The 11382-nt window shown below is 71.8% G+C and overlaps 2 protein-coding genes across 4 annotated transcripts; one reads left to right on the top strand and one right to left on the bottom strand.

Moving 5' to 3' along the window:
- Window positions 1-106: 106 nt before the first annotated feature.
- On the bottom strand, window positions 107-5625 carry TFE3 (transcription factor binding to IGHM enhancer 3). Of its 3 annotated transcripts, XM_075490521.1 has the most exons (10): window positions 5123-5625; window positions 4501-4683; window positions 4208-4433; window positions 3599-3784; window positions 3123-3221; window positions 2456-2555; window positions 2046-2102; window positions 1878-1953; window positions 1587-1734; window positions 107-1182 (listed from the first exon to the last, which is right to left on the bottom strand). In XM_075490521.1, exons 1-10 carry the CDS (start codon window positions 5248-5250, stop codon window positions 841-843), a joined length of 1545 nt encoding a protein of 514 aa, XP_075346636.1. In that variant the 5' UTR covers window positions 5251-5625; the 3' UTR covers window positions 107-840. The 3 variants fall into 3 exon arrangements, with proteins under 3 accessions (XP_075346636.1, XP_075346638.1, XP_075346637.1); XM_075490523.1 differs by lacking the exon at window positions 4501-4683 and having other exon boundaries at window positions 4208-4500; XM_075490522.1 differs by lacking the exon at window positions 4501-4683 and having other exon boundaries at window positions 5123-5624.
- Window positions 5626-6075: 450 nt separating this feature from the next.
- On the top strand, window positions 6076-10523 carry CCDC120 (coiled-coil domain containing 120). Its single transcript, XM_075490524.1, has 9 exons — window positions 6076-6138; window positions 6408-6497; window positions 6819-6925; window positions 7368-7475; window positions 7873-8050; window positions 8263-8304; window positions 8382-8544; window positions 8659-8766; window positions 8964-10523. The coding sequence occupies exons 2-9, from the start codon at window positions 6449-6451 to the stop codon at window positions 9391-9393; spliced, it is 1185 nt and encodes a 394-aa protein (XP_075346639.1). The 5' UTR covers window positions 6076-6138; window positions 6408-6448; the 3' UTR covers window positions 9394-10523.
- Window positions 10524-11382: the final 859 nt, after the last annotated feature.

Here is an 11382-nt window from a genome sequence, read left to right as displayed (position 1 = left end):
CCAATCTAGAGGGCCCCCCCCAGGTGCTGCAAGTCCTATAGAACTACTATAAGCCCCCCCGCTCTATAGGCCCCGGCCCCGGCCCCGCCCCGCAGCACCGAGCGGCTCCTCGTTAACAAACGTTTATTTCCCACGCGACGGTTTCCGTACAAAATGAGGGCGGGGGAGCGGCCCCTTTAAGTGGGGCCGGTGGGCGGGGCCTCCAAAAGAGGGCGTGACCGAGAAGGGTGGGTTAGTGCGGTGGGCGGGGCACGTGTGAGTGATAGCAGGGAGGGCGGGGCTTCATGCCTGAGGGCCCAGCCCCCAGGAGCCCGCTGGTTGGGGGAGAGCCGGGAAGGGGCGGGGCCAGCCGGGGGAGGAACCTCTCCATGGGGCGGGTACAGGGCTTCCCTGAGGGGGCGTGGCTTTCTCCTGGGGCGGGGCTGCCTCCTGAAAGGGCGGGGCTGAAGAGAAACCTTAAAAGGGCCACCCCAGGCATCGACCTTTAAAGGAGCACATCTAAGTGGGGCCCATGCCAGCGCCTTAAAAGGGCCACACGGTGGGACGGCCCCAAAAAGGGCCATGCCCAGCGAGGGCCTTTCAGTGGGTCCACCAACAGGGCACCTTAAAAGGGCAATGCAGTGACCACACCTTAAAAGGTCAGTGCCATCTTTAAGAAAGGGCTTGCCAGTTTTAAGAGCCTTAAAATGGCACCGTGTAGGGCCCACCAGCAACAGGCATGGGGAGGGGGGAGCGGGGGCTTTAAAGGGTGCATGGAGGTCCTTAAAAGGGCCATGCGGTGGGGAGGGTCCTTAAAAGGGCCACGCCCGAGGGTCCTTAGAGGGGTGGCGCGGGCGGTACTCAGGAGTCGTCCTCCATGCTGAGGCTGCTGCGGGGGCTGGAGGCGCGGGAGGGCCCGGGGGAGGCGAGGAGGGCGCCGGGGGGGCCGAGGGGTGACAGTCCCCCGCCGTCATCCATCAGGATGTCATCCAAGCTCCCCTCAGGCCCCCCCAGGCCCAGGGGCAGGCCCAGCCCTGGGGGCAGGTCGTCGGCCAGCGCCAGGTCCAGGAGGCACTGGGGAGTGGGGGGACCCCCTGGGGGGAAGGGGGGGCCCCCGGGGGCCTCCTCGCACCCCCCCTCGGCTGCTGGTGCTGCCGGAGGGCTCAGGGGGAGTCCGTGCAGCTGTGCCTGCAGCTCCAGCTCCTGGGGGGACGGGGGGGTCAGCGACCCATGGGCCCCAGTATAGCCCCACTCCCATAGATCCCCCCAGACCCCAGCTCAGCCCGACCAGCCTCACAGTAACGCCCCCATTCCCCTGGTTCTGCTCCCCCTGACCCCATGGGCACCCCCCTCCAGGCAACTGACAACCCCATAATGCCCCCATAGCTCCCCTATAGCCCCTCTGTAGCCCCCCGCTTCTACCCATCCCAGCCCCATAAAGTCCCCAAAACCCCCAGTCTGCCCCACTCTGACCCCATAGCCCCCTGTCCCAGCCCCACAGTGCCTCCCAGCTCCTCTCCAGCCTCCCAATTCCATCCTTCCTAGCCCCATAAACCACCTCCGCAGCCCCGTAGGGCCCCCCACCCCCGCCCCCAGCTCCCCCGGACCTGGACACGGAGCTGGAGGCTGCGGTTCGCCTGCTCCAGGCGCTGCTGGTGCAGCTCGAGCTCACGGGAGCGCTGCGTCTCCTTCTGCAGCTTGCGGATGTAATCCACTGAGGCCTTCAGGATGGTGCCCTTGTTCCAGCGCATCTCCCTGCCGGCATTGGGATACCTGGGTTCCGCTGGCGTGTGCCACGGGGATCCCTGGCCGCCAGGGTCCCTCCCAGGACCTGCCATGGGGTCCCCAGCGCCCACCCGGACACGAGGATCCCGTGGGGAGCGGCGTCCCCCACTCACGGGTCGCTGGATTTGGGGATGAGGGTCCCTAGTTCCTTGATGCGGTCGTTGATGTTGAACCGTCGGCGCCGCTCGACTGCAGGGGAAGGGGGAACACTTCAGCCCCACAGTGGCACCCCCCCGGGACCACAGGCCCCTCCAGCCCCCCTTTTTCGCTCCCCAACTCACTCAGGTTGTGGTTGTCCTTCTTCTGCCGCTCCTTCAGCAATGCCTTCGCCTCCGTTTCTGGGGGCAGGAGAACAATCACCAACCCCCCCCACGGTGGGACTCCAACCCCTCTCTCCCCACAGGAACCCCTTTGACCGTCCCTGCCCCATAGGGACTCCCCAAGGGGACCTCCCAGAACCCCTTCTGCCCCATAGCCCTCCCCCCAGCCTCACAGTGATCCCCAGGATCCTCCTATACCCCATGGAAACACCTGGGACCCCTCCCCACCATAGTGACCCCCCCAGACCTCTTCCAGCAACATAAAGACCCCCCCAAGTAGCGCCCCCCGCACCCCATAGGACCCCTTGGACCCCTTCCCGGCCCCATAGGGACACCCCCAGGCCCTCCCAGCCCCCCAGGGCCCCCCCTACCCGAGAGCTCAGCCTTGACGCGGGGCAGCTCGGCGGGGCAGGAGCTGCTGCCCCCCTGGGGGGGGCTGAACACCTCCAGGAGGGGCCCGGGGGCAGGCAGCTGTTGGTGGGGGTGGGGTCAGCACGACCACGCCCCCATAGACCACACCCACCCAGCCATGGCCACACCCACCCAGCCCAACCTGCGCCTTCCCCCCAGTGGGTCCAGCCCCCGCCTTGGCCAGGCTGGGAGGTGAGCAGGCCCCGCCCACAGGTGCTGAGGCCACACCCCTTGTGCTCAACCACGCCCACCCACCCCCCAAGTCCCGCCCACTTTGGCCACACCCCCTGAGCAGGTCCCACCCTCCCTCGACCAGACTGGGCGAGGAAGGCCACGCCCACCACCCAGGCCCCACCCACCCAGGACCACCTCTGCCCTTATACGGCAGCAAGGCCTCAGGCAAACCCTACTGCTTTACATGGGGTGCAGGCCACGCCCCCAACAGCTCCGATGGGTGGGGCTATGGCAAGCCACGCCCCCCAGCCGGGCTCTGCCTAGGCCACCCCACACCACAGTTACAGCCAATGACGTGTGTTGGGCGGAGCTCGTACATGCCACACCCCCCCAGTGAAAGGGGCGTTGCTTGTGGTAGTCCCCGCCCCCGAGGTCCTTAAAGGGGCAGCGCACCGTGTTTGGGAGCTGGAGACCGCCCTCGGCCGGCCCAAAGCTAAGCAGCTCGTCATAGCTGGATTCCAGGCTGATGATCTCATCGATGACATCATCGATCTGCAACGGAGTGGAGAAAACCACAAATACCCATCCTGGCTGCCCAGGATCATCTCAGACCCGTGGGGGTGACGTTCACGCCTCCCGTGTGGCATCACCACCCCCAGGCGTCGCATCATTGCCCCCCCGTATGGTGTCAGCACCCCCAGGCATCACGTCACCACCACCCGCCTGGTGCCAGCTGGCTCCGTATGACATCATAGCATTGCCTCGCCGCCCCCATGCCGCCTCACACCCCCCCAGTGCCGCAACCCGTTCTGCAGGGGTGACATCACGTTGCTCTCGTGTTGCATCACGGCCCCCCCGCGTGACATCGCAGCCTCCCCCCTCCTCGCGCCATCCCCCCCCCCCGCCGGGGGCACTCCCTCGTCCCTCACCTCCTTCTCGGAGCCGGGGCCGATGTGGAGCAGGGCGAGGGGGCTGTGGGGGGCGGGGGGAGCCGGGGGGGGCCCCGGGGGGCTGGGGGGACCCCGGCCCAGGGCGGAGGTGAGGTACTGCCGGACCTGCTGCCGCTGGGCCGCCCGCAGGTGGTAGCGCGTGGGGTTCTCCAGGTGGGTCTGCACCTGGGGGGCGGGGGGGGTCAGGGCCGAGGGGGCCCCAGCCCCCCCTTCCCTGAGCCCCAGAACCCCTCCATGCCCAGCATGCCGCCCCCGTATCCCCCTGCCCCGGGGCCCCCCATATCCTCCCTGCACCCCCAGCCCCCCCCCCCACCCCAAGCCCCCCATAGCCCTCCCATAGCCCCCCAAGCCCCCCATATCCCCTCCTACCCTGGGCCCCCCCACATCCCCCTGCCCTGAGCTCCCCCATACCCCCTCCTGCCCCGGAGCCCCCCATATCCCCCTGCCCCGGGGCCCCCCATGCCCACCTTGTCCCCCCCCAGCACCCCCATGGGGGTCCCCCATTTCCCAGCACACACCAGCCCCCCCAAGGTCCTCCAGCGCCCCGTCACGCCCCCCTCCCCCCCCTCCTTTTCCACGGGGCCTCACCTTGAGCACCTCGGGGGGCACGTGGGGGGGTGCCCGGGGCGGGGGGGCACCGACGGCGATGGCGGGCGAGGGGCCGGGGGCCGGGGAAGGGCCGGGGGGGCCCCTCCTCTCCCTCTGCTCCTGCTCCTGCGCCTGCGCCCGCATCAGCTGCTGCCGCAGCAGCACCCGGGAGGAGGGGGGGGCGGCGGGGGGGGCCGCCATGGCCACCGGGGGGGCCGGCCCCGAGCTGCAGAGCAGGGGGTTAATGGCAGCGGGGGGCTGAGGGGCCGGGGGGGCTGGGGGATCACAGGTACCTGTGGGGCAGGGGCTGGCTCTTCAGGCAGTAGAAGGTGCCGGGGGTGTCTGCGGGGGTCCCGGGGGCGTCTCCGGGTGGGTCCCCGGGGGGGTCACTGGGGGTGTCCCCAGGGGTCCCCCCGCCAGGCGGCTCCCACTCGATGTCAGCCACGATCCCCGACTCAGGCAGCACCGAGCTCAGGCTGCCCCAGGGGAGGGGGATCGGCTCCCACCGGCCCCACAGGCCCCCAGCCCCCCCCCCCCCCCAGCCACCCCAGATCCCCCCACCGGCCCCCCAGCCCCCCCCCACATCCCCCCCCTAGCCCACAGCTCCCCCTGGGACCCCTCCCGCACCTCCCACAGCACCCCACTCCCTCCCGGATCCCCCCAGACCCCCCAACCCCCTCGGGACCCCCCCCCAAATCCCTTCCATGCCCCCTGCATCCCCCCATAGATCCCTCCCGGAACCCCCAGACGCCCCCTCCACCCCCTCAACAAGTGCCCCCCCCCCCCCAGCAACTCCCCATCCCCCTCCCATCCCTCAGCCCCCCTCCCAGAGCCCTCCTGCCCCCCCCCAGCCCCGCCGTGGGGCAGGGCCAGTGCACCCCCCGGGGCTATGGGCCCCCCCCAGCCCCACCTCACCTGAGCAGCCGGAGGGTGTCCGGGGCGCTGGGCCCCTCCAGCAGGACATAGACCGTGGGGCGCCCGGGGGGCGGCGCTGGGGGGGGGCCGGGGGGCGCAGGGGCCCCCTCGGCCGCCCCACGGGACATCACCGCCCCCCGCGCCCCACGGCGTCACTCAGGGGCTCCCTATGGGGCCGGGGGAGGGGTCCTACAGGGCTGGGGGGGCGGAATATGGGGCTCAGGGACCTGCTGTAGGGTTGGGGGGGGCCCTATGGGGCTGGGGGGGGCTATGGGGTAGAGGGGGCTGTGAATTGCTGTGGGGTTGCGGCTTCCCCAGGCCTCGCGAGGGCCGTGGGGCTGGGGGCCAGCGTGGGGCTGCAGGGGAGGGGGGGCTGAGGGCCACTACGGAGCCCGACGGGTCTCGGGGCGTCCCTATGGGGCCGGGGGGGGGGTCCTGGGGGGTCCCGGTGCCCCGAGCAGGGGCTGTGGGGCTGAGGCAGGAAGCGCTGAGCGATGGGGGGAGGGGGAGCTGGCAGGAAGTGACATCACAGCGGGGGGGGGGGGGGGAAGCAGGGGGGACCCCGACACCCGCCCTGACGCCTGGGTCCCCGGGAAGGCCTGCGCTCCCCTGCCCGGACGCCCGGGTCCCTTCGGAGGGAGCGAGACCCCCCCCACGCCCGGAGGCCTGGGCCCCCCCGGAGCTGGCGGGGGGGAAGAGGGGCTGCCCGGAGGCCGGGGTCCCCTGGGGGGTGTGGGGCTGACCCCCAGCCGGACACCTGGGGCCCACCCAGCCGTGTGGGTGGCGGGAGCCCCCCCGGCCACGCCACCCCCCTGGAGCAGCACCCGCCGGGTTAAGGTAAGGGGGGGAGAGGGCTGCCCCGGGGCACTATGGGAAACAGGGGGTTTGGGGGGCTTTGGGGGGGGCTGGAGCCCCTTGGGAGGGACCCAGGCGTCCGAGCCTCGCCCCCCTCCCCACACCCACCACGGGGCCTGGGGGGCTGAGCTGGGCCCGGACGCCTGGGTCCCTCTGGGGGGGTGGGGACCCCCAGAGGCCTGGGTCCCTTTGGCGGGGGGGGGGGGGGGGGGGGGGAGGGGACACCCGTGTCCCCAGGGGAGGGGCCGGGCAGGCGGAAGCGGGAGGAAGAGCCGGGAAACGGGGCCGGGCGGGAGGTGAGGGGGGGACCGGGCCCTGACCCCCCGCCCCCTGCCCGGCCGCCTGGGTCCCCGGCACCTCGGGGGTGGGGGGCACAGGGCGGCTGGGTCCCCCCCAGGGGGCCCACGCCCGGGTTCACGGCTCCCCGCAGCGCCCGGAGCCGATGGCCGCCGGCCCCGCGCCCGCCCCGAGATGGAGGTGAGGGGCCACATCATCCCCCCGGGCACCTACAGCCCTGCAGGTACGATGGCCCCTGACCTCTGACCTCTGCCCCGCCCTGCCGTGTCCCCTCGTGCCCTCTGACCCCACGGTGTCTCCCCCCACCCCGCTGCGCTCCTGACTTCTGTCCCCCCGACCCCCTGGTGCCCCCCGACCCCCTGGTGCCCCCCGACCTCTGTCTCTGCTGCCCCCTGACCTCTACCTCCTGGTGCCCCTGTCCCATGGTGACCTGCGGTGCCCCTGACCTCTGCCCCCTGGTGAGCCCCGGTGTCTCCAATCTCTGTCCCTGGAGCCCCCCGACCTCTGCCCCTGATCTCTGCCCCCTGACCTCTGCCCGGCGCAGGGGCGCCCACGGGGCGGCTGCAGGAGCTGCGGGAGCGGCAGCGGGGGCTGCGCCAGGCCCTGGGGCTGCGCCTGCGGGAGCTGCGGCGCCTCTGCCTGCAGGAGGCCGTGAGTCACCCCTGACCCCTGACCTCTGACCCCCACCCCTCTTCCACCCACCCCCCCCGGGGTCCCCCACCCACAGGACACCCTGAGTCACCCCTCACCTCTGACCCCCGGGGTTCCCCCCCCCCCCAGCACACCCCCAGCCCCCTGGGACCCCCCCACCCCCGCCCCAGCCTCCCCCGGGCCCCCCCCGAACCCCTCCAAAGCCCCCCGGGATCCCCACAGCCCCCCCCCCCCCCCCCCCCGGGACACCCATGGACCCCTCTGCCCCCCCACCCCGCCCCCCCTGGGACCCCCCAGCCCTCCCCAGAGCTGCCATAGCCCCCCCCCAAGTTCCCCCCCAGCCCTCCCCAAGCTCCCTGGCCCCCCAAAGCCCCCCCTCCCCTCCTGGAGCTCCCCCCCCCTCAGCCCCCTTGGCACCCCATCGCCCCCCCGCTGTGCGCAGGAGCTGACGGGGAAGCTGCCCCCCGAGTACCCCCTGGAGCCCGGCGAGAGGCCCCAGCCCCCCCCGCGCCGCCGGGCCGGGGGTCCCCCCCGGGGGCCCCTCCCTGAGGTAGGCAGGGGAGAATGGGGGGGTCGGGGGGTCGGAATGAGTGTCTGGGGGGGTGGAGGGAGGCCAAAAATGTCCTTGCCCTCCCCCCGCGGTGCCCCCGTCCCAGTCCCTCCTCACCCCCATGGCGGCTCCCGGACCCCGGGGTGTCCTCTCGCGGCCTCCATACCCCCACGGCGCCCCCCGGGGGGTCCCATGGCGGCCCCCGTGCCCCTGTGGCGGCCCCGGGGGGTCCCATGGCGGCCGCCATACCCCTATGGCGGCCCCCGTACCCTTCTGTCCCATGGCGGCCCCCGTACCCCGCTTTGTCCCCTCGCGGCCCCCGTTCCCCGCCCGGCCCCTTCGCCCTCCGTACGGGGCTTCCCCCCGGCCCCGCCGTGCCCGGTCCCGGCTCCCGCAGGCGGCGCGGGCGGCTCGGCGGGAGGTGGCGGTGCAGCTGCAGGTGGTGGAGGCCGCCCGGCGCCTGGCGACCGCCCCGGGGCTGCCCCCCGAGCAGCGTCGCCGACGGCAGCGCCTGCAGGCCGAGGCGGCCCAGCGGCTCCGGCAGCTCCGCGCCCAGCTCGGTGTCGCCGCGCACGGTGAGCACCGGGGCGGGGAGCACCGGGGGGAGGGGGGCGGGGGATCCCCAGAGCACCGGGGGGAGGGGGGAGGCTTCTGGGGAGGGCCTGGCCTGGGGCGGAGGGGCTGCTGGGGGGCTGAAGCCCCGTGGTGGGTCCCCAGATTGGCAGGGGACAGGTTTGGGGGGGCCCTGGCGGCACTGACCCCTCTCCCCTTGCTTTGGCCCCCCCAGATGAGAACGGGTCCCTCTGTGACCTGCCCACGCTGGAGAACGGTGAGTGCCGGACCCTGGGGTCCCCCGGGGGGGGCCTCTGCCCGGCCACCTGGGTCCCACACCGTGTCTCCCCGCAGGGGCTCTGCCGGGGCTGCCCCCCCATAAGCCCCCCCCGAGCGTAGCAGGCCGCCCCTCGCCACCTCGTGCCGGATCGGGCAGCCCTGACCGCCGGCCACCCTGGGCCCCTGACACCCCCGTGGGGGGACCGGGCCGCCGCAGCTCCCTCGCCAGCCCTGCCAGGTGCGTGTGCCCCCCCTCCCTGGCCCCTCGAGGCCTTTTCCACCCCCATGTCCCCCCCCCGCAAACACCCTGGGGGGGCCCTCACCCCCCCTGACGGGGCACCGCGGCCCCCAGCCCGGCACGGACCCTGCCCCGCAGCGCTTCCAGCTTTGAGGGCCGCAGCGTCCCGGCCACCCCCGTCCTGGCCCGCAGCCCCTGCGCCCGTGGGCACCCCCTCTGCTGGTGAGCGTTTGGGGGGGGGGAGGGGGGCGAGAAGGGGGGGCTGGGGGCAATAGTAGGTCCTGGGGGCAATTTGGGGGGTGCATGGGGCAATCACGGTGTGTGGGGAGCGGGGTAGGCATGTGGAGGGCAGTGGGGGGGTGCAGGGGGCTTTGGGGGACCCTGGCCCCTCCGTCTCACCCCCTGTTGTCCCCCCCCAGCCCCGAGGCGCCGGGGCTGCCCCCCCGGCCCTGGTCGGGCAGCCAGGACTCGCAGCTGGGGGGGCCCCCGGCGCCCGGCCCCCCCCCACCGGCCCCCCGCACCCGCCGGAGCAACAGCTCAGAGGCCTTGATCGACTGGGGCGGTCCCCCCGAAAATGCCCCCGAGGCCGCCCGGGGCCGGGGGGGCCCCCCCTCGGCCGAGCAGCGCCGCAGCCAGAAGTGGCTGGCGCTGGAGGGGCTGCGGGACTGGTACCTGCGGCACACGGGGGCCCCGCCGGCGGCTCCCCCCGGCCCCCGCCTGCCACCCCCCGGCCCCGCCTGGGCCCCCCGCCGGCGTGACCCCCCCGGCCTGCCCCACTCGCTCAGCTACGCCGGGGCCCTGGCGCCTAGGTACGGGGCGCCCCGGGGGTACCGTGCGCCCCTCTTTTAGGGGGGGCATTGGGGGCAAGCCCCAGTTTGGGGTGTGACGTGAGCCCCCTTCCCCCAGGGAGATCCCTGGTTGGGGCCCGCCCTGTCCCCTGGAGACCACCAAATGTCCCCCATCAGGGAGCCCGAATGTCCCCCCTTTTGGGGATCGCGCCGTCCATTGGGGAGCCCCAAACCTCGTCAACTTGAGGACAAGGAGGGCCCTGATTTGGGGGGCACCGATAGCTCTGGTTTAGGGCCCCCCCCGTCCTTCAGGGACCCCCAAATATCCCCAAATTGGGGACTGCTGCTGCTTGGGGACACCTCACACCCCACAGACTCTCGAAATGTGCCCCCCCAAGCCTTCCCCTTCAGCCCCACCCCCCGGGAGACCCCCAGAACCCCCCAAGTGCCTCAGTTTGGGGTCCCCCAGCAGCCCCACATTTGGGGTCTCCCCAGGGGCATCCCCTCCCCAGTTTCCCTCCAAACCCCCATTCTGGGGCTCTGCCCCCAGCATCCCCAGCCCTTTCCGGGGGGGGGGGGGGGGGGGTGTCTCTCCTGCCCGCCCTCTTTTTTTTCCTCTTTTTCTTTTCTTAATTCTGGGGGGGTTGAGGGGGGTCCCGGGGGGGGGTCCCCATCCCCAGGGCTCTGGGGGGAGGGCCAGCGGGGGATCTGGGCAGGGGCCGTGTTTGGGGGAGCTAATTGCTGTTTCTCTTCTCTCTTTTTTCTGTTCTTTTTCCTTTTTTTGTGCTTTTTTATTTTCTTTATTTGCTCTTTATTTCCTCCTTTGGACACTTCTCTCCCTGCTCCCCCCCCCCCCCCAGGGCCTCGGGGGACCCCCCCGTGGCTGCCCCACCTCCCACCACGGACCCGCAGCCCCCCGGCACCCTGGTGTGACCCCCAAACCCGAGGGGTCACACCCCCTGAATCACTTCCATGCCCCCCCCGTGTGTGGGGAGGGGTCCCCAGATTTAGGTGGGGTGTCCCTAAATTTGGGGGGAGCCTCAAACCCGGGCCCCCCCCAGCTGCTCCTGGCGAGCGGCCGGTTTTGGGGGGCCCCCATCACGTGCCCCCCTCAGGAGCGGGGGTCTGGTGGGGGGGCGCGGGGGGGGGGGTCCGCACAGCCGGGTTCAATACAGGGCGCCGCTGCCACTGCCTCGCCTGGCTCCTTCTTGTGGGGAAACACCGCCGGTTTGGGGTTCTTCGCCGCCCGTATAGCTCTTGTATGGCCCCGGGGGGTGGGTCTGTATGTATTCCGTACATCCCTGGGGGCTATTTATATGGCTTGGGGGGGGAAGGGGCCCCTACACGTTCCTGGGGGGACCTATGCATGCTGGGGGGGCTCTATGTAGCACCTGTATGTTTTTGGGAGAAATCTGTACGTTTGTTGAGTAGTTCTGAAGGGTTTATATGGCACCTATATGTTTCTATGGGACGTCTATACAGCTCTAGAGCTGTCTATATGTTCCTAGCAGAGATATCTATGGTTCCTATATACCTGTGCAGGGCTGGTTGATGCAGTTTAGGGGAGGCCATGTGGCCCGTATATATTTTGAGGGGGTCCATACAGCTCATATACAGCCCGGGGGTTCCATAGGGCCCCTACGCGGCCTTGGGAGGGAGCATAGGGCCTGTGTATGGCTGGGCAGAGCTGTACGGCCCTATAGATCCGGGGGGCCCCCATGGCCCCTACACAAGAGAGGAGGAGCCTCTCTCTAGGGGCGTAAGCCACGCCCACCAGGGTGAAGCCACGCCCCCGGGCGGAGCTACGCCTTCAGGGCGCAGCGCTGTTCCCGAACGAAGTCCCGCCCCCCGAGCGAGGCCACGCCTCCAGGGCAACGGCCTGCCCCCGGCGAAGCCACACCCTCAAGTGAAGCTCCGCGCCAGGTAAGGCCCCGCCCACACGGCGAGGCCCGCCCTCTGGCTCCACATCTGCCCAGCGGCGGAGGCGGCCAATCGGCAGCCGGAGGCGGCCAATCGGCAGCCGGAGACGACCAATCGGCAGCCGGAGGCG

The sequence above is a fragment of the Mycteria americana genome, unplaced genomic scaffold (genome assembly GCF_035582795.1).
Source record: "Mycteria americana isolate JAX WOST 10 ecotype Jacksonville Zoo and Gardens unplaced genomic scaffold, USCA_MyAme_1.0 Scaffold_74, whole genome shotgun sequence".
In the NCBI taxonomy this organism is placed as follows: Eukaryota; Metazoa; Chordata; class Aves; order Ciconiiformes; family Ciconiidae; genus Mycteria; species Mycteria americana.
Note: the sequence above shows the minus strand (reverse complement) of the source record. Positions and strands in the feature narration are given on the sequence as shown.

Excerpts from the sequence above, each read along its gene's own strand:
- TFE3 (XM_075490521.1), bottom strand. The coding sequence starts at position 5,250 with ATGTCCCGTGGGGCGGCCGAGGGGGCCCCTGCGCCCCCCGGCCCCCCC. Across the intron at positions 2,103-2,455 it reads CGTCAAGGCTGAGCTCTCGG|AAACGGAGGCGAAGGCATTG; the intron begins GTAGGGGGGGCC and ends TCCTGCCCCCAG. Across the intron at positions 1,735-1,877 it reads ATCCCCAAATCCAGCGACCC|GGAGATGCGCTGGAACAAGG; the intron begins GTGAGTGGGGGA and ends CAATGCCGGCAG.
- CCDC120 (XM_075490524.1), top strand. The coding sequence starts at position 6,449 with ATGGAGGTGAGGGGCCACATCATCCCCCCGGGCACCTACAGCCCTGCA. Across the intron at positions 6,498-6,818 it reads GGGCACCTACAGCCCTGCAG|GGGCGCCCACGGGGCGGCTG; the intron begins GTACGATGGCCC and ends TGCCCGGCGCAG. Across the intron at positions 8,767-8,963 it reads CGTGGGCACCCCCTCTGCTG|CCCCGAGGCGCCGGGGCTGC; the intron begins GTGAGCGTTTGG and ends GTCCCCCCCCAG.